A 21,491-nucleotide genomic window follows, 5' to 3' on the forward strand; every position below is an offset into this window, starting at 1 on the left:
ATGCTTGATACACTGACAAAAACATTTTATAGGGAAACAAGTACTGCAAAACTATTTTTGAATAGCACAAAGGTATAACATAACTGTGGCACTTTATCAGCTGATGGTACATACAATTATTTATATCCTCCACTACAGTTCCCCAGTACATTCTCAATACTTGTTTTTGACTGTATGTGATACCATCCTGTTTAAGAGGAACAGAGCTATTATTATTATTTGGGTACGTTACCTGGTGTGGGCAATTCGTCCATTATACCAAATATATGATTGAGCAATTAGCTTAAAGTGAAAATCACACCCAATGGATCAGGTTAATAAAGATCTTTACACCCAAGTGCGATTTGCACCACTTTCTTGTGAAAGGAAACAAAAATGCTGTAGATGTTAAATAACTAGTAACACACAAACATGCATTACACCAGGGGTAGGCAACCCTGGTCCTGGAGTGCCACAATCCTGCAGGTTTTATAGGTATCTCTTAATTGTCAATTGCTAAATACCTGGAACACATGGTAATTCTAACCAATTAAGCCAATCATGAAATCAATTAATTTATTAAGGGGCTTGGGTAAAACAAAAAACAGAAGTGTCTGTGGCACTCCAGGACCAGGGTTGCCTACCCCTGCATTACATATTTGATGGTTGTTGCTTTTGTTTGTCAGGAGTGTTTGAAGGGGCCACACTGGTAACACTTCATTTGTCTTCCCTTACGAGGGAGGGGATCTGTACGATTCATTATTTTGAAGTATGTCCAAGAAAGCCTGTAGTTCCACAAACAGAACCCATGTCCCAGAATCGGTTTTAAGAGATATGAAGAATTGAATCTTTGTGTCTTTGCTTCCAGGAAACACAGCTGTCCGTGAAGTTTTTGAAGAGACTGGCATACAGTCAGAGTTCCAGTCCCTCTTGAGCATAAGACAGCAGCATAACCACCCGGGGGCCTTTGGCAAGTCGGACATGTACATTATCTGTCGCCTTAAGCCATTGTCGTTTGACATTAACTTCTGCCGTCAGGAGTGTCTCAGATGTGAATGGATGGATGTAGCTGAACTGGCCAGGACTAACCACACAACTCCCATTACTAGCAGGGTAGCCAAACTCTTGCTGTATGGACACAGGGAGGGCTTTGATAAAATTGATCTTGCAGTTAAAGAAATCCCAGCTGTTTATAAAGGACTGTTTTATCAACTCTATCACAAGGAGTTACCAGAGACGTATGAAAATATATGTTGATAAACAATGAGTGAGTGAAATGGTACAATTAATGCATTTTAAAAGCATGTATTTCCAATATAAACAGTATTCATTAACTTTTCCAGCATAGCGTTCCTAACTACTGTATCAGGGGCCTTGTAACGTGTATATGCAGTAAATATATAAAATCTTGCCATTTTCCTTTTAATTTTGTTAATACGTTTGAGGGAGCTTCTGTTAGATAGTTTGCTCTTATAAAATGGTTCTATAAAAGGCATTTACCATGTCTACTATATTTTATTCACATTGTTTTAATTTTAAGTCTAATAAATCCTTTAGTGTTTTATATTTAGCTATTTTGTGTACCTTAAGAGGCCTATTGCATAATGTATCAGTAAAGGTTAAGTGTTGGTCACACTGGTTATTTGCAAAAGCAGGTATGTACATTATCCCTGCCCAACTTGTTAGTTTTCATCACGTCCTTTTAAATGTTGAGTGGGTGCAACATCAAAGCCAAATCAACTCTTTACTGACATTGGAAGAAAAAGAATGGCTTTCTGCCCAGGTCCTGTTTTTGATCCTGACTTGAACTGCCCAGTCCGCTTCAATGCTACATACCAATCCGGGTATTTCTGAGATCGGTAAGTGTTGTAATTGTTGGACTCTAGTCTTTCAAAGAAGAAGCATTCATCCGTTGTACATTTCTGAAACAAAAAAAGAAAATCTTGTTTACAAAATAATCTGCAAGTTAAGACATGTTAACCTTTTTTAAATGAACTGTTGCAATGTCTGTTTAACACAGATGGTGTGTCATCTCAAAGGATACTGCTTAAAATTGCAGAATCTTAAGAAACAGCCTCTTAGTCTGCTGGCCAAAAGGCTTTTAACTATCCATATGTGACACCCCTCCCCCCTCCCTCAAGAAAGAAATTGCACATGCAGGGCACTTATTTACATCAGCTTCTAAACAAGTGTGATGACAAGTCCATCAGACTGTGTGCAATTCATCTCTTAAACATTCTTTGTTAATGTAATAGTAATGCTGTAAATTGTGTTCTCTCATATTGGATGACTGTGAGCATTGCTCAAAAAACTTGGCAGCAACTTAAGTTCTGACATCATTTGTGTGGGAAATTGAATGTGTTATGCTGAAATGTCATTGACTGAACCACGTCATTTACTGTATTAGGAATGATGGGGGCCCCTTTCCTCAGAACGCTTTAACCTTCCGGTAACATTTTGCTCCTTGAACACATTTTCTGAAACATCTAATTTTCATTTATCAAACACTCTTAGCTTCTTTTTAAATTAAGACTCCCCTGCCAATTTTGACTCCGATAACAGCACCCAATAATGTAATAGCAAGCGTGGCTTACAAAATAGTTCCTAAAACACTAAACAGATTCAGCATGTCAATAAACTTAGATTTTCCAGAGTGATGATTTTGTAATCATAAAAGTGACTGGCATAAAACCTTATACACACTGCTACACCCCCAACTCATGAGGAAATGTAAATGCTTCATAAACTGCAGTAAATACTTGTGCTAGACCATTGGCAACGAAAGATAATTAAGAAGAGTGGAATAACTAAAATTCCACCTCTATTTATAGTTGTGGGTGCTGTTTGCAGGCAGTATGTTTTGTCCAAATCCAATACATACTGTAACTACAGTAACACTTCTACTTAATGATACTACATTAATGACACCTGGAACAGGTGACTAAGTGCTACTAAAAGACTTGCTTGTAACTGTATACACTTTCCACTTTCTTGAGGAGAAATAGAGTGCTATTAGTTTTTTAAATTTTTTTATTCAAGCCCTTACTAACTCCCTGATCAGTATCATGTTGCTCTCCGCCGACACATACAGTATAATGGAGTTCTAAATCAATAAATCAAGCCTGTTTTGGTTTTCATCATTCTCAAGACTAATACAATATATAAAAATATATACTTATATATTTTTAAATAGGAACCCACAAAGAGTTCTTGCCTATTTATAATAAATATAGTTCTATTAATCTTCAACAATGTATAATAGATGAGTATTATATACTAAAGATTATACGTGTTGCACTATTATACAAATGTTTAGCTTTGGAAAGGTATAGTTATTTGTGCCTTTCGCAGCTAAAATGGTGTCTTACAAAATTCTACTTGTGGTTATGTTTTCAAAAGCTTATTTTAGATTTTAACAATAATCCATAATTTGATTCTAGTGTATGATAATGTGTCATTACATTACATCACTAACAGTGTTGTTAACATTTTTTTTTTTTTAAATGGTAAGAGAGTAAAGTGCAAAAATACATTACATTACTCTAAGCTTTAATTAAACACTAGAACATTATGCTGCATTTAGCAACTGAACATTCATAAAGCACCGGAAATCCCTGCCGCCATGCACATAAGAAAGTTTTAATTAACCTTGGGTCAAAGGCACATATGGGGGATAGTGTTTTATAACTGGCAACCCAAACATCTGGCTCAGATTTTTGTTGCTATGGGCAACAGAGTTCACAGAACTGTGCTACTCTCAACAAGGAGTCTGTTGTTTATTAAGTGTACCTACCTACATGGTAGCCTCCAGATACAGATTCTGGAAGCAGTTTATGAAATCAAATATACATTGAAAATTGTCTCATGAGTCTTAAAGGCTGTACATTGTACCTAATATATGGCAAAAAATATGGAGAAATGAAAATCACAGAGATATATTTACAAACAGCAATTGTTAACGTAGACGAGTGTACTGTGCAATTAAACCTGATTAATACTGTTTCAGAATCAGAACCATTTTCACATCACATTTTCTTTAATGTATACAGCACAGTATGTTATCAAAATATAACTTTATATAAAAATAATGCCTTCCTGAATGACTTCTGGGTCATACTATGAAAATATAACAACAGTTCCAAACTATTGGCAAGCTAATAATTGTTTAGTTGGATTTGCCAATAGTCTGATATAAATTTAACAAACGTACAATGGAAGAACTTGTAGAAAGAGAGAAACTGTATTTTATTAAGTTTTTGGCCAGAATGAGTGAGCAAGATAAAAGTTTCTTAGCAATATTTAAACATATCACTGGGTAAGCTGATTTTGTACTTTTAAAACCTGTGGTTATTATATTGGGTATGCGTAATTATAATTTATAATGTACTATACTTACTTATTATAGGCATATTATATAGGCGGTACTGTACATGAGCTATTTATATAATGAAGATCAATCATGTATTAGGTAAAATGATTCCTGTTTTAAATAAAAAGGCTCAGTTAAATATGTAGCATCATAAAATAGGCCACCATGATCTACATTTAATGTATCTGGAATACTTTTGGTAAAAGTCCTCTGTGCAAAGTTAAGTGTGTGCATGGTATTCCAAAGAGATGGACTTCATGAGCCCAGGTGTGAGTGTGACATGCCTGCATATGTATGTACATGAGGCTTCACTAATTCTCCTTGAGCCACTTGTTATTTTTTAACTCTTGACTCTTAAAAAAAATGTATTTCTATTTCCATGTTTATTAATTTAAATTTATCCTAAGAAAGTCTACAAAAACTTGGTTTAAAGTGCAACTGGACGTTCCAACACAACAACGATCCAAAGCACACAAGAAAATCTACTTCAGAATGGTTAAAGAAGAATAAAGTCAAGGTTCTGGAATGGCCCAGTCAAAGTCCCGATCTAAATCAAACTGAGAATCTTTGGTATGATTTGATGAAGGCTGTGCACAAGAGAAGTCCTCGGAATTTGAATGAACTGGAACAATTTTGCGTTGAAGAATGGTCAACAATCACTAAAGAATCATGCCAAAAGCTCACTGACAAATATCCTACTCGTTTAAAAGAGGTTATTATTGCTAAAGGTGCCTCAACTAGCTATTAATTTCACGTTCCTTGTCAGGGTATGAATACTTCTGAATTACCATTTTTGGAGTTTTGCAAAAAAAATTGCTGAAATAAATAATTGTAGACATCTGTTTCTTGTAACTTTTTTTCCTCACCCACAAAAGCAAAACTCCATTGGGGTATGTAAACTTTTGACTACAACTGTATACCTCATATAGCTCAATTTATCTTAAACCAGGAATTACAAAGTTACAGACTTATTCCAAAAACACATGTCATAACACTGTCATGTATGGAAGATAGAATGGCATTGACATTGACATGACTAGGGTGCAATGTGTTTTTAAATTATTTTGGACAGATATGTATCAATTAATTAAAAGAGTACAGCTGATAACTACATCAGGGAGGAGGAAAACTGCAGCCATGTCTTTTCTCCAGAATGATCTATACTTTCATTTATTTTGAGATGGCTCATCTTGAAACATCAGTAGTTTGTGCAGGATACCAGGGTTGTACTTTCAGCCAAACTCAGCTAACAAGGTGAGGTTGCTAAAGACAGTTTACTGTCAAAAGTCATACACCGTGGCAAGACTGAGCACAGCAACAAGACACAAGGTAGTTATACTGCATCAGCAAGGTCTCTCCCAGGCAGAAATTTCAAGGCAGACAGGGGTTTCCAGATGTGCTGTCCAAGCTCTTTTGAAGAAGCATAAAGAAACGGGCAACGTTGAGGACCATAGACGCAGTGGTCAGTCAAGGAAACTTACTGCAGCAGATGAAAGACACTTTCTTACTTCCCTTTGCAATCGGAAGATGTCCAGCAGTGCCATCAGCTCAGAATTGGCAGAAAACAGTGGGACCCTGGTACACCCATCTACTGTCCGGAGAAGTCTGGTCAGAAGTGGCCTTCATGGAAGACTTGCGGCCAAAAAGCCATACCTCCAACGTGGAAACAAGGCCAAGCGACTCAACTATACACGAAAACACAGGAACTGGAGTGCAGAAAAATGGCAGCAGGTGCTCTGGACTGATGAGTCAAAATTTGAAATATTTGGCTGTAGCAGAAGGCAGTTTGTTCGCCGAAGGGCTGGAGAGCGGTACACGAATGAGTGTCTGCAGGCAACAGTGAAGCATGGTGGAGGTTCCTTGCAAGTTTGGGGCTGCATTTCTGCAAATACTTATCCATCATGCAATACCATCAGGGAGGCATCTGATTGGCCCCAAATTTATTCCGCAGCATGACAACGACCCCAAACATACAGCGAAAGTCATTAAGAACTATCTTCAGCGTAAAGAAGAACAAGGAGTCCTGGAAGTGATGGTATGGCCCCCACAGAGCCCTGATCTCAACATCATCGAGTCTGTCTGGGATTACATGAAGAGAGAGAAGCAACTGAGGCTGCCTAAATCCACAGAAGAACTGTGGTTAGTTCTCCAAGATGTTTGGGCCAACCTACCTGCCGAGTTCCTTCAAAAACTGTGTGCAAGTGTACCTAGAAGACTTGATGCTGTTTTGAAGGCAAAGGGTGGTCACACCAAATATTGATTTGATGTAGATTTTTCTTCTGTTCACTCACTTTGCATTTTGTTAATTGATAAATATAAACTATTAACATGTCTATTTTTGAAAGCATTCTTACTTTACAGCATTTTTTCACACCTGCCTAAAACTTTTGCACAGTACTTGTATATACAGATGTGCTCAAATTTGTTGGTACCCCTCCACAAAAAATGAAGAATGCACAATTTTCTCTGAAATAACTTGAAACTGACAAAAGTAATTGGCATCCACCGTTGTTTATTCCATATTTAATAGAAATCAGACTTTGCTTTTGATTTTTTATTCAGCATAATATTGTAAATAAGAAAACAAATGAAAATGGCATGGACAAAAATGATGGGACCGCTAACCTAATATTGTTGCACAACCTTTAGAGGCAATCACTGCAATCAAACGTTTTCTGTAGCTCTCAATGAGACTTCTGCACCTGTTAACAGGTAGTTTGGCCCACTCTTCCTGAGCAAACTGCTCCAGCTGTCTCAGGTTTGATGGGTGCCTTCTCCAGACTGCAAGTTTCAGCTCTTTCCGTAGATTTTCAATAGGATTCAGATCAGGACTCATAGAAGGCCACTTCAGAATAGTCCAATGTTTTGTTCTTATCCATTCTTGGGTGCTTTTAGCTGTGTGTTTTGGATCATTATCCTGTTGGAGGCCCCATGACCTGCGACTGAGACAGAGCTTTCTGACACTGGGCAGTACGTTTCGCTCCAGAATGCCTTGATAGTCTTGAGATTTCATTGTGCCCTGCACAGATTCAAGGCACCCTGTGCCAGGCGCAGCAAAGCAGCCCCAAAACATAACTGAGCCTCCTCCATGTTTCACTGTAGGTATGGTGTTCTTTTCTTTGAAAGCTTCATTTTTTCATCTGTGAACATAGAGCTGATGTGACTTGCCAAAAAGCTCCAGTTTTGACTCATCTGTCCAAATGACATTCTCCCAGAAGGATTGTGGCTTGTCAATATGCATTTTAGCAAATTCCAGTCTGGCTTTTTTATGTTTTTCTTTCAAAAGTGGAGTCCTCCTGGGTCTTCTTCCACGAAGCCCACTTTCGCTCAAAAAGCGACGGATGGCGCAATCAGAAACTGACGTACCTTCACCTTGGAGTTCAGCTTGTATCTCTTTGGCAGTTATCCTTGGTTCTTTTTCTACCATTCGCACTATCCTTCTGTTCAATCTGGGGTCGATTTTCCTCTTGCGGCCGCGCCCAGGGAGGTTGGCTACAGTTCCATGGACCTTAAACTTCTTAATAATATTTGCAACTGTTGTCACAGGAACATCAAGCTGCTTGGAGATGGTCTTGTAGCCTTTACCTTTACCATGCTTGTCTATTATTTTCTTTCTTATCTCCTCAGGCAACTCTCTCCTTTGCTTTCTCTGGTTCATGTTCAGTGTGGTGCACACAATGATACCAAACAGCACAGTGACTACTTTTTTCCATTTAAATAGGCTGAATGACTGATTACAAGATTGGAAACATGTGTGATACTAATTAAAGAAACTAATTAGTTTGAAATATCACTATAATCCAATTATTTATTATCTTTTCTAAGGGGTATCAACAAATGTGTCCAGGCCATTTTAGAATATCTTTGTAGAATAAGCAATAATTCATCTCTTTTCACAGCTTCTTTGCTTTATTCTATGACATACCAAAGGCATGCAAGTAATTTCATCACTTTTCAGGAGGAATGAAGCATTATTTCAATGAGCTGTAAGGGTACCAACAAATTTGAGCACGTCTGTGTATATATATATATATATATATATATATATATATATATATATATATATATATATATATATATATATAATATGCCAAGCATTTGTATTGTAATCTTACTCTGCACCAAATGTATGACTGCAATTAGCAGTAGCTAGGTAAAACTATTAGTGACCCAAGTACTATATTCAAAAACCGCACGTTTGCTATCATTACAAAAAATACTATCCTCTGGCTAAACATTTCAATACTGAAAACCACAGCTTTGCTGATCTTTGCTGAGATTTTCCTCATATCAATCAAAAGTATAAACAGACTACATTTATTCACAAACTAAATACAATACCAGAATGTTTTTTTTTAAAAAAAAGAGAGAGATAGAGAGAGAGAGATGTGTCTATAACCAGTTTAGATCATTATTGCTACTGTAAGCCAAAATATAAAATATACTGAATGAGCCACAGAAATTAGCGAGTTGATTTATATTTTTATAGTGTAAAACCTTATTATACACACTAACTCATGAGTTAAAAGGTGCTAACCAACCCTCTCTGTTATTTACAGTACAATACATTCTATTGTAATATTGTTTTTTGAGGTTAGAAATGTTGATTGGAAATGTCATGTGAACAACAAAATAAAAGGTAAACATCTTATGCTTTGGGATGTTTGTGACTATGAAAACTGGTGCTAGTATGGTACTAAAATAACGTAGTTGGCATAGTTCACTTCATTTGGTACATTGCTTGTTTCCTAGGTGAAAGAGCTGTTATCGAGGGAAAACTACTCAGGTTATATAAATACATGGAAAAGCTTTCCTGAAAAATATTTTTATAGCAGAGTTGAATATAGACTAAACTTTAGAACTCACAAGATACACCCTGTGTACTCTTTCACACACCCCAAGTGCATGGAAAAACTGATTACAAGCATGGAATGGGACAGCCTAGCAGTCTTACATTACAGCTGCATACAATTCAGTTTGCACCCTTTACACATGACAGTGAAATTTTTATTTTTTAATGTATGACAAAATACATCGCTATTGTCCAACACAACGCACCAATAGATATTTTGTTGTATATTACTCATCTGGTCTGGATAATGAAATCACAAAAGTAAATCAGTAATGTTACTTGTGTGAACAACGCCCTGAAGTTCATACAGTACGAGAACGATCCCTTGACAATAAGATTTCCATTAATAATTTTTTTAATTGATTTAGCGAACATTAGAACATAACATTTGCAAACAAGAGGAGGCCATGCAGCCCATCAGCGCTTGTCCAGTTCCTAGTTGTTGATCTCAAAACTTTCTCAAGTCTTAAAGGATCCCATTCTCTGTGTAAAAAGGTATCTTCTACTCTGTCTGTCTCTGCTTTGTTTCCAGATGTGTCCTCTTGTCCTGGTTTTTCTGCTGCACTTAAAGTACTGGCTAGGGTTCTTTGTCTACTGCTTTAATCAAGTTCCCTATTTCTCTCTTTGTTCTAGGTTAAATAAATTCATCCTAAAACAAAGAAGAATTAGGAGGCAAAGTCTGTAATGCCTGGTTACCAATTTAACATTGTCATACATTTATTCATGTGCGTAACTAGGGGTGGGGAGGGGATAGTGTTTCCGACAAAATTCAGAATCTCTTTTATTCTTTTTCACACAGGTGTCATTTATAGAGAGGGCAGGGTTAGGATAAGGGTATAATTTATGAAGGTGGTTTTTAAAATATTTTACCAGGAAAGCCTTTACATCAGATTTCGAAAAGTGTCCCGATCCCATTTCACGTGACCAGATTCAAACATAGGCCTCCATAGGTGCTGTGCCACCTCGCTTCTTGGAGGAGGTTTTGATACTTACTGTGCCAAATAACCGTCCATCTTCATTCATCGCAAGATAACGGTTTGCACTGATCCCTTTGATTGAAACTACTCCAATCGATTCTGCCTGGAGTTGCAGCTTTACTGAAAAACAAGAGCAATATATAATGTAAAACACTTTATAAAAATATTATAGCTGTGCTCTCCATAAATACACTCTGCTTCATATTTGGAGAAAATCCCTTAAGAAGAAATACTCTCCTTGTAAAATATTATATATATAGCCAGGCACGGTACTTCTTCACAAATGCAAATCTTGTATTTCTTCATATGTTTACAATTCTTTATTTTTTATTTTTACGAACACTTATTGCACTAATGCAATGCTACTTGACTTGTAGTTTTCCACATGCCTCCCTGTCCATCCCTTGAAGGTCATCACTCCCCATCCATGGCACTGTTTCTGTTTAAGACTGCTATGCACTGTGTCTCTGTTCTGTGCCCTGAAATGGCTTCACACTATTTTATTTTGTTAAATAGCGTACACTGGTTGTTTGCCACATGTCCAAGTTTATTAACCATGACGTTCATTTACATATCAAAGTTGTCTCTATAACTTATACAAGGATTTATTAAACACATTCATCACTCAATAATATTTAAATAACAGTATCATGGAATGGTGCAAGTGCCCACATCCAGTTAATAAAAATGCAGTAATTTTAGGTAATGATAAAAATGTAGACCATCTTAAATATTTCATAGTTTCATAGTACTATAATATTTATTTATGTATATGAGTAGTACATTATATTTGTATATCCAAGGCTAAATTAAATTTTGTCTTGTTGGTAACCCAACTTAATGTAATTAGGCAACAGATAGTTTGAAAGAACAAAGACATTGATCAGGATTTATGTTACATATATTCTTAAACATTACTTTTTTGTGGCAGACATCTGGTGGTGGTTGGATTTACTTTCCAACTTATCGCTGCAGAGATAAGACCAAGCTGGTTCCCTTTCAAGTATGAAACGTAACCATTACCGAATGGATATTTACATCCTAAAGACCCGAAACCTGAATGAAATATAACAAAGCTCCTCAGCCGAACCTGTAATGCAGCCATGCCCACTACCAAGGTTATAAAGGGCTGAGCACACAGATCTCTGTGTCATTTTTCCTTTCAGGAACTGACCTGGAGACAGGAGAGCCTATTCAGATAAGTACTTGTTACTTTTTCTGCTATAGATTTTTGCATTTATTGTGTTTTTACACAAATTATATGTGATGTTAAATAATCACTTAATTAGTTTTATTAATTCCGTGTATTTGTGCACCACTGCCTGTTTGTTACGTCCCGCTGCGGCCTTGTGCCCCACATGAAGCCAGCAGGCTTCAAGCAACGTAAGTCAGCTGACTTTGTGCTCTCCCCCGAGGCTGCAATCGCTCCGGCTGGAGTTATTTTATTATCATTTTGGCTTCGACATCTTGATGCTGTTTTGGTGACAGCTTTTGCATCACCATTAAGAGGGCTGTTAGTTCATTCTAACAAGCAGGCTTCCCTGTGTGAGTACTGACTGAGTGGTTTTGCCAGTAGCTTGCACAGGTGGGCATCCCTGTACAGTGCTACCCAGTAACTGCTAGCCAGTGGACTGAGGTCACCGACCCACTACGTTCCCGACCCGGTTAAATCAGGGCTAAAGTCACCGAACCGACACGGTTCCGACCAGTAACGTACTGTAATGACCCGGTGCTAAAAGTCACCAGACCAACCCGGTACCGTACCTGTTCATACCCGCTACCGACTGGTGCTTACATCCCCGGTCTGGTACCAAGCCGGTCTTGTTCAGGTCTTGAACAGCCCCGTTGCTGTCTTTAAGCAGGCTGAGGCAGCACCTGTACATTGTTACTGTACACTGCATTGCTACTTGCATAATGTCTGGGTTTTATCCCTGTGACACACGCAAGCCCAGTCTGCCTGTTGATGACAGACACAGCAGATGCTCTTCCTGCCTGTGGTCTGAGCACACAAAGGAAGCACTGGTGAACCGCAGTTTTGTACACATTTCTCCAAGCGCATGCTGGAGAAATTTCTCTCTTGCAGCTCTACAGAGCGCTCTGCGTCCTTCACTTCTGCACAGTGCTCTTCCCCATCACCATCTGGTAGAGAGGTGGCTGCGTCCTCACCCTATGGCTCTGTGCAAGGGAGAGCGGACGACGCACCTGGGAAAGTAGTCAACTGAGGAAACTGTCTTCACGACCCTCCTCATCCTCCTCTGCCTCTCCTTCTTCTCTTCCTCCTCCGAGGGGGAAAAAGAATCGCCATTACGATTGATCGGCAGACTCGGAGCAGATGGAGAAGCTCTGGGCAGCAGTTTCCCACCAAGGAATGGTGCTAATCACATCCCCTGCAGTTAAGCTCTCCCTGTCGGCAGAGCTTCTACCACTGATAAAGACAGTCACTGCAGTCTTGCAAGTGCACCCAGATCCAGTCATCCTGGGGTCACCCAGCTACAGCTCTTGCTGTTTTCCGGTCTATGGACACCCTATATAGGGTACACGATGCAGAGAAGTTGGGCCTGGTCCAATTTCCGCCAGTGGATGCTTCACTTGCCGCGTTGGTATAGGCGCCTAATTTGGTGCTCCTGTCCAAGGACGCTATCTGCCCCAACAACGTGCCGGGTCCCGGAGGTGATCCTCAAACATGCCTATTCAGCCAGTGTGTTTGTCGCAAGGCTGGACAGCTTTAATAGTATTCTGGTAGCCTACCTGTCCTATTTGCTGAGGTCCCTCTCTGACAGCCACAGGCCCTCAGCACCACAGCTGGGCATGGTTAATAAGAACCTGCTTAGTCTGTCAAGACTGAACGGCAAGCTGTAGGTAGAAACCTGGCTGCACTGGTAGCTGCACTCAGGCAGCTTTGGCTTTCCCAGGCACACGTGCCTGACAGGGACAAAGCACTGCTGTTGGATGCCCCTATTACACCAGGGCATACCATTGGTCCTGTGGTGGACGAAATGCTGCCGCGCTCTCAGCACATGCGGGAATCCATGAAGGAGCTGGTGCGCTTGCTTCCTAAGCAACCACCCCCAGTGTGCAAACCAGCGACAAACTGACACCCTCGGCCCCAGCTGCACCTGCTGCCAGAGGTGGTATTCAGAAACTTCCCATGGATGCTCGCTGCAGAGGCTACAATAGGTTCCACCGCCCGGCACAGAGGCAGAAACCTCAGGCCAAGCCACAAGCTGTGCAGCAGCCCTAGGAGGCACAAGCCCAGGGCCCCTTTTCAGGGAGCCATCTGGAGGATTAGCGTCAGTGCACCACAGACATCTGGGTGCTTACTACTGTTCAGATCGGATACTCACTGCAGTCCAAGCAGAGTACCCCTCCTTTTCGGGGTGTGACTGTAATTTCAGTCATGGACCCACAGGACGCCTTGGGTGGTGTCTCAGGAGGTAGCAGCTCTGCTGCAAAAATGGGCTATTCGCATGATAGACCCCCTCCAGCTGGAGGAAGGGTTCTACTCCAGGTACTTCCTAGTGCCGAAGCGGGATGATGATCCTCAACCTCAGACAGGTCAACTTGTATCTGAGCTGAAGGAGGTTCAAAATGTTGACAATGCAACAGCTGTTGCAGTCAATCAGGCCAGGCGACTGGTTCACCATGGTGGACCTCAAAGATGCCTATTTCCACATCCCCATAAAACCAGCGCACAGGAAGTACCTGCGGTTCGCCTTTAAGGGAACACCATACGAGTTCCGGGTCGTCAGCACAGACGCACCCAGTCGGGGCTGGGGTGCTGTGTGAAATGGCAGGGGTGTTCAAGGTGTGTGGAACCCCCTTGGCAGGGTCTCCACATAAATGTTATGGTGCTGCAGGCAGTTTACCTAGCCTTGCAGAATTTTTTGCAGGAGGTTCAAGGGAGACATGTGCTACACAAGAGTGGTGGCATACATAAACCACGAAGGTGGCCTCAGGTCTCCCATTCTCCATCGTGTGGCCCACAAGCTTTTGCTCTGACCACACGAAAACCTCCTCTCACTGCGGGCAGTACACCTGCCCGGTGTGACAAACTGGGCGGCAGACCTCCTCTCAAGGGGAGTTCACAGAGCCTCAGAGTGGAGGCTTCACCTCGAACCCTCAGTTGGGAGAGATTCGGGATAGCAGAGATAGATCTCTTTGCCTCCCAGGAATCGACCCACTGTCCCCTCTGGATATCCATAACAGGAGACGGGGACCAGCTGGCGATAGATGCCTTGGCACACAAGTGGCTGAGGCAACTGTTATATGCCTTCACACTGCTCCCATTGCTCCAGCTGTTTAGAGAAAATCAGGCAGGACCGGGCCAAGGTGCTCTTAGTAGCCCCTTATTGGCCCAGGAGACTCTGGTTTTCAGCCCTGATGCAGCTCCTGAGTGGCCAGCTGTCGAGCCTGCCCAGGTGCCACAACCTGCTCAGTCAGGCTCGTGGGACCTTATGGCATCCCTGCCCATCGAGCCTGCAGCTCTGGGCTGGCCCCTGAACGGCTGCATTTGAGCCGTCTAGGTCTGTCTAATAGGGTTATTGACACCCAGCAAAATGCCAGAGCAGTGTCCACTCGTTACCAGTACGGGTACCAGTGGGGCGTCTTTCAGACGTGGTGCCTGCCTCGGGGGTCTATCTGGCAGTAATTTCAGCTTGCCATGTCAAAATTGATTCGGTCTCTCCAAGAGCTCACTTCCTGGCGGGGCAATTTTTGAAAGGAGCTCGGTGGCTTTGGCCGCCTATGAAGGATATTGTTCCTCGCTGGAGACCTGAAGCCTCCATTTGAGCCCATGCATTCAGCTGAGCTGAATTTTTTATCGCTCAAAGCAGCTTTCTGTTTGCAATCACCTCCGCAAAGCGGGTGAGTGAGATGCAGGTATTCTCAATTGCGAAAGCCTACTTAATTTTTGCAGAAGCCAGGACAAAGTTTACACTCTGTACCAATCCTGCTTTTTTGCCAAAAATCTCAGCATTCCATGTCTGTGGAATTGGAGGTTCCATCCACCTCCTTTCCCATCTCACAGAGAGTGGCAACCCATACACTGCCCAGTGCAGGCCCTAGGGTATTATGTTGACAGGACGAAAAGTTGGAGGCAGTCCGAACAATTTTTTGTCTGCTATGGGGCGAAGTCCCATGGTCAAGCCCTGTCTAAGCAGAGGCTGTCCAAATGGATAGCAGACACAGTCAGGACTGCCTATGAGCGAGCCAACTTGCCCCCTCCAGAAAAGCTCACTGCCCATTCCACCATGGCAACTTCATTGGCTTTATTCCAGGGTGCATCTGTCAAGGACATTTGCTATGCAGCGGTGTAGGCTACTCCCCATACCTTTACTAGGTTTGTAACAGAGGGAAGTGTTACGTGCGTTGGTCGTCACTGAATAATAATGAATCAGACACAGAGCATTGGGTGTTGGCACGCCACACAGGCGCATAGATTTAATAAACACAAGTGCTGCCACTAAGGTGAGTGCTTGCCTCATTAAAAGAGACGTCCCGCTCCAGGAACCTAGCGGCACACACCTGAGCAAGAACCAGCGACAGGGTCCTCCCTGTCACAAGGCACTACGAAACCCTCTCTATACTGGTTAGGATCAACATCTTCTAAACTAACCTACTGCTTTTGCTCCCAAAGTCCCTGCTACCCAGCGACTCCAGGTCTTTACGACAGTCCTGGCTGAGCAGAGCCTTCACAGGCACCGTCATACAGTTGAAGGGTTCCATAGTAGTTATCCTGTGGTGCGGATGCTCTCCTCCTTGATGTAAAGAAAGCGCCCCTCTGTTTAGCATGGCGGTGCAGTCGCCTCAAGCTGTGGCACAGACTCTTTTCGAGCTGTGCGCAACCTCCCCGGCCACGCCATCCAGCCAATCCGGACCTCCCGATCAGCTCAGCGCAAGGTGAGCCTACCTGATCATATGGTTGCCTAGCAACACATCTCTTATTATGCTTCCCAGCGGCACACACCTGAGCAAGAACAAGCGACAGGGTCCTCCCTGTCACAAGGTTCTACAGACTTAATGTCGTGGACCCTCAAAACCCTGGTTTTGGAAATAGTGTTAAGGGTGGCTTCTCAGTCGACCCTTACAACATAGGCATGTGAGGCAGTGAGTTTCTCCCTCAATTTTTTAGCCCTAACTAATTATTACTGGGGTTCTGAATGGTAACACACAATGCAGCCTCAGCTTAGCCTTGTAGCATTCCGGTCGTGCGGCAATCTTGCCTTTGCGACAGTTTGGGTATACTAACCCATTGGGTAATGGTTACATTTCGTACTTGAAAGGGAACGTTAGGTTATTATCATAACCCTGGTTCCCTGAAATAGAAGTGTAACCATTAACCTTCAAGGTCGCTGCATCCATGATTGCAGCAGGAAAATTACTCTGAGATCTGTGCGCGCAGTCCTTTATACCCTTGTGCGGGCATGACTGTGTCACAGGCTCGGCTGAGCTGCTTTGTTATATCTTATTCAGGTTTCGGTTCTTTAGGAGGTAAATAGATGCTACTCTTGCCTGCCAAAATGTGCACCTCGTGAGAATTCAATTCGAACCACACATGTGTGACTCAGTGCTGACCGCTAGGGACAAGACCAAACCTCCCATGGGTTTTTAAAAGACATTCAATTGTATTAGTATATTTACTCTCAAGTATTGAAACAAATAAACAAAGGCTTGTTTGTTATTGCTGCATCCTCCCATGAAATCAGTATGTCATGGTTTTTGCACCTGTGGGATCTCCATGTTGGAGATTTATTTTCTACAGCTGAACTCTGTTTCAATAATTAAACAGATAACACCCCACCCTGTTGTTCTGTTCTCTAGTGAACTCATTGTGTCTTAAACATGTTAAACATATCATACATACATAAGAAGGCGTTATCCGTTTTGGGAGTTTGGGTTTGTTTTTTAATATATCAATAAAAATGAGAGTAATGTAAAACATTAAATGAGTAAAACAACTAGGTATTATATTGTACTGCAAATGTCTTATCTCAAGATATAATGTCTTCTTTGTTAATGGATTTCACTAATGGTTCTTTATGTCTTTATAGATTAGTAAAGTAAACTTTTTTATATATATGATTCCAAATGCCATAAATCCCAGGAGTATATCTAATTATTATACCACAGAGCTATCAAATTGGTATAGTTATTACTAAATGAACAGTGAATGTGATTTATCTCTGCCACCCCTATAGGTGGTAGTCTCTTCTGGTCAGACACACATTGTAAGTGCAATGTGAAGAACTACAGTATGACTGCCTCTGTTAAACCTGTCTGTAAAACCAAATTACCTCATTCTTTCCTTCCTTAGTCCTCTACCTTTTACCAGCATAACTAGCAAAAAAACAAATAAACAAAAAAGGGAAAGAGGTAACTTTTGTTTTAGAGGAAATAATACCTTCAAGGAGATATTTGCTCACTCTTTCCATAATGTATTTATTTAATTGTTTTATTTAAATAATAATAATATTAGGAAATAATGCAGTGTTGATTGAGTTTCTCGTGTTATATGTTACCTGATATTATTTATTTACCTACTTTGGGTCTGACACGCGAATGTCATTACTATTAGATTTGGCTTGGTTCCATTCACATCAATTACTGTGTCTTAACTTCCTTTGCTTCCTCTGTACCATTAGCAACATTGATGTTTCCAACACAGAAATATGTGCTGTGAATTCTTAAATGAGAGGAGACGTACCAGAGACTTTACCTACCTTATTCAAAATAGAATAAAATCTTGCAGTTAATGTAAATTAACTTATGGTATCAGGTCAATAGCTACTGTATATTATTAAATTGAAAAAGCAGCAGTTAAATTATTTTTCCCCTCCAGTGATGTTTCTAGTAATTTAAAGTAACACACTTTTCTTTTTTTCCTCCGATGGGGAAAATCATTTAGTCCACAGAGTAACATTCATGTGTTATTAAAACAACCCAAAAACAATTAAAGCTCTCTAAGATGACCTCCCGTGCTTGCCACACACAAACCAGCAAAAGTATTTCATAAACATTGCCCACAAAGTACTCTTTCTTTCTTTCTTTCTTTAAGGGTTACAACACTTGAAGATAATCTGTAAAAAGGCAAGCCAGCATTCAAAAGGTTTTGTGAACATGTAAAAATGTGTTACTTGATTATTTTTCCATTTGATAGTACTTTCCAAACTGTATATATTGGAACATGTTTAAAGTGAAGTGAGTAAACTGTATGAGGGTGTTTGATAAGTATCGCCACATTTAAAAGTCCTAAGGAATTAAACTTCCTGCAGTGAATATTATTGTTTCCTGCCTGGAAAGCAATCCTACTTACCATGTAAAACGTATTCTATTTACATTGCATTCCATGATATCCATGATAGGGCCCCATGAAAAGTATAATTATCTGTAATTTCCCAACCTGAATCACACTGTCATCGATAAGTGCATATGAGTTTGCATGATTCTTTTTTTTTTTTGTCTTTTGTCTGGAATATTTACAATATTAAGTTCCTTTTAATAGAATCCAAATCTGTGTTCTCTGTTTGCATCCAAAGGCCTTAATGCCTTTACAAATTACATTTTTAATACAGTTCTGTTACTATATGTATTAAGATGATTTACTAATAAGGTCAATATTGTATGAGTTATGGTTTAAAAGTGCATTCTTAAGTATAAGAGCATTGAGGTATTTCCTTTGGCGTATATATATAGAGAGAGAGATACAGTAATGTCTACACTACCTAATATCACATTTGCAGGTTGTCTTTCTCTACTAAAAACTTCCAATTTACTGTTTTTAAACTACATTACTATCTAATAGAACTCCCTATGAAAAAATAACCAGGTGCTTTATCTACTATATTAATGACAAGGAAAAGATAATATATTGTTAAATTGCAGTCACCTTCTTGAATATGATCCTTTTAAAATGTCATAGCCAATTTTACAGCTTACTAACCATTGTAACACTATATAAATACTTACTGCAAGGGTCATTCTTCTCCCTGATTCCATCCACTCTTCCATCAGGGTTTATCCTCAAGAAATATCCTCCGTTTTTACAGTAAAGTCTTTTGGGCTCTTTAAATGTTCCTGGAGAGAAGGGACTACTGCCTCCATCATCAGGTACTGTAGGAAAGGTTGTGATTCCTCCTGCAGCCATCTCAGATCTCTTCTTCTGCGTCTGTTCTTATTTTGTGGGATTGTTGAACACAATCAGCTTATAATTTTGTCTTCTTTAATGATCCAATCCCCAATTCTTGTTTCTCAATCCCCAATATATTGTTTTTTTCTCAATCACAGAGTACAACAAATTTAACAAGTAGAATTTGCTGTTGATAAAGTTTTCATTCTGAAATACCTAGTTAAAAAAAAGACTACTTTTCAATGCCTGTAAAACCTTTGGAGGAATGGATAAACCCCCTTGGTTGATACCTAGATAAATAAATAGATTTTAAGTTTGTAGTGCCAAGTAGATAAAGGTTTCGTTCTCATATTTCCGTTAGGTAGGAGCATGGATTTCCCCGTGTTTTCCAGGGATTTGCTCTGAAATGTTTTCTGCTTCTCTGCCTGAAGTCAGAAAGGATCTGGATCAGTCTGTAATATTATCCTCTCTGCCTCAATGCGCCTGCGTTTACCCCCTACACACTCTCCCTCACTCTCGCTCTCTCTCAGCTTAAACTAACACTGGTCCCAAAAAAGCTCAGAAGGGGTGGGCTTTGAATCACATGACCCCATGACAACCCTACCCCTAAAACCATAGCTAACAAGGGCTGTTAACTGTCAGCAGATTGGGGCAAAGATGTGCATTGAGATTTATCCCTATGACTTGTTGTGTGAGTACTTGTTTTAAATGATTACATACAGAACAACAATTATTGTGATATTGCATACTTTGAAAATACTTACCAAATAATAGAAACAAAACTGCATATCAGCCTAAAAAGTAAGTAGTGGGGCAATATTGGGAGAGAGTATATTATTCTTGTAGTATTTCTGTTTGGGAGTGTTTCTGCATTAAGTAATACTAGGAAACTCAAATCCAAACTTTCTTAGATTAGAACAAGAAAAGATACACACACACACACATCCACACAATACCAGCACTTTGTAAGGCACTGCCCGTAGTGTTAATGCACTTATAAAAAGATTTCCAAGTAGCACCTTTTATGTTGGGATTTTTACATGTGCCAGTCACAAAATCACAGTGCTTGGTTTGTCAAAGCTATTTTATTATAAAGAACAGAAAACACTGACATTCAGCTTAGAATGATCACCCAATTAGTAGTGGAAGTAACTGTTATAATTAGAAATGACTGCAAACAAATACAATTGTCAGGATCATTTTAAAACTGGAACCTGAATTAACTGGATGGAATTAGCATTTTTGTTTAGGAGAGGTGGCTGTTCATTCAAGGTGGCTCAGTCAGTCACTGGTGTTGGGTTGAAGCAACTATTTTCAGTTGTTTGCTGACTGATAGGAATGATAACAGGCTAGTTTGGCTCACTACTGAAGTTTTTATTGGGATCTGTTTACATAGTTAATAAACAACTCTAAAAGTACACAAGATTCTCTACACTACAGTATTTTAGTGTTAGAGAAGGTTAATTAAAAATACCCTAAACTTTGTTTTACAGAAAGACACTTTTTTAATGATTTGTGCCTTCAGATAAAATATATACTGTTAACATTACTTGATCATTTCAGATTTTTTTTGCACAACATGTATTGCACTGATGCTGCCAACACAGTATTTCTAAGGGTTGGGGTCATTCTCCATAACAATGCATGCAACTGTTGTGACCTCTGCGTTAAGTAAAGTAATCTGCAAAGCATTTTCTGGCTCTGCTTAGCAACCACAATTCAATGGGTTTCCTCAAAGCCCTTGGGTTACTATTGGTAGTCATAAAATAACAATGGGCTCAGCAACATGATGACACTAATAATATTGAGAACATAGCTAGAAAGAAATACCCCTGTGCTGTGTATTATCATTTGTATGTGGGCCCTCCGGTACAGCTGAGCAGTACATTTGATATAATATAGTTGACTACACCACATTCACTAAACGTTAAGATTATATAAGGGACCTTAAATATTTACCCAGTGATTACACTTTAACCCCAACACAGATTCCCTTCAATTAAATAAAAGACAGACATACCATTGTTGCAGTTCAAATTGTCCCCAATGGAGCGGTTTATTAAAACACAAGCAAGAAAAGTAATAAGGTATTATATCAGATAAGATAGTATTCAATAAATATCAGTAGTCCAGGACACCTGTTTGGTTGGTGGGATACTATGGTAGAAAATAAAGGGACAGTAATTTTAC

At 40.0% G+C, this 21,491-nt stretch overlaps 2 protein-coding genes across 2 annotated transcripts in view; one reads left to right on the forward strand and one right to left on the reverse strand.

Moving 5' to 3' along the window:
• Window positions 1-1,549, forward strand: part of nudt6 (nudix (nucleoside diphosphate linked moiety X)-type motif 6) — a 41,385-nt gene extending 39,836 nt beyond the window's left edge. The window contains exon 5 of the mRNA XM_034035129.3: window positions 848-1,549. Coding sequence (XP_033891020.2) covers window positions 848-1,236 — 389 coding nt within the window. The 3' untranslated portion in view covers window positions 1,237-1,549. The remainder of the gene's footprint in view (window positions 1-847) is intronic.
• A 139-nt stretch (window positions 1,550-1,688) lies between these two features.
• fgf2 (fibroblast growth factor 2) lies at window positions 1,689-19,829 on the reverse strand. The gene is made up of 3 exons (XM_034035131.2): window positions 19,142-19,829; window positions 10,194-10,297; window positions 1,689-1,901 (listed from the first exon to the last, which is right to left on the reverse strand). Exons 1-3 carry the CDS (start codon window positions 19,317-19,319, stop codon window positions 1,716-1,718), a joined length of 468 nt encoding a protein of 155 aa, XP_033891022.1. The 5' UTR covers window positions 19,320-19,829; the 3' UTR covers window positions 1,689-1,715.
• Between the last annotated feature and the right edge of the window lie 1,662 nt (window positions 19,830-21,491).

This window comes from Acipenser ruthenus, chromosome 1, assembly GCF_902713425.1.
Source record: "Acipenser ruthenus chromosome 1, fAciRut3.2 maternal haplotype, whole genome shotgun sequence".
Taxonomy (NCBI): Eukaryota; Metazoa; Chordata; class Actinopteri; order Acipenseriformes; family Acipenseridae; genus Acipenser; species Acipenser ruthenus.

What these genes read in the sequence shown, in the direction of transcription:
- fgf2 (XM_034035131.2), bottom strand. Translation starts at nt 19,319, where the DNA reads ATGGCTGCAGGAGGAATCACAACCTTTCCTACAGTACCTGATGATGGA. An exon ending in GGAGAAGAATGACCCTTGCA is followed by an intron (nt 10,298 to 19,141) that starts GTAAGTATTTAT and finishes CTTGTTTTTCAG; the next exon opens with TAAAGCTGCAACTCCAGGCA. An exon ending in ATGGACGGTTATTTGGCACA is followed by an intron (nt 1,902 to 10,193) that starts GTAAGTATCAAA and finishes TTTTTGTTTCAG; the next exon opens with AAATGTACAACGGATGAATG.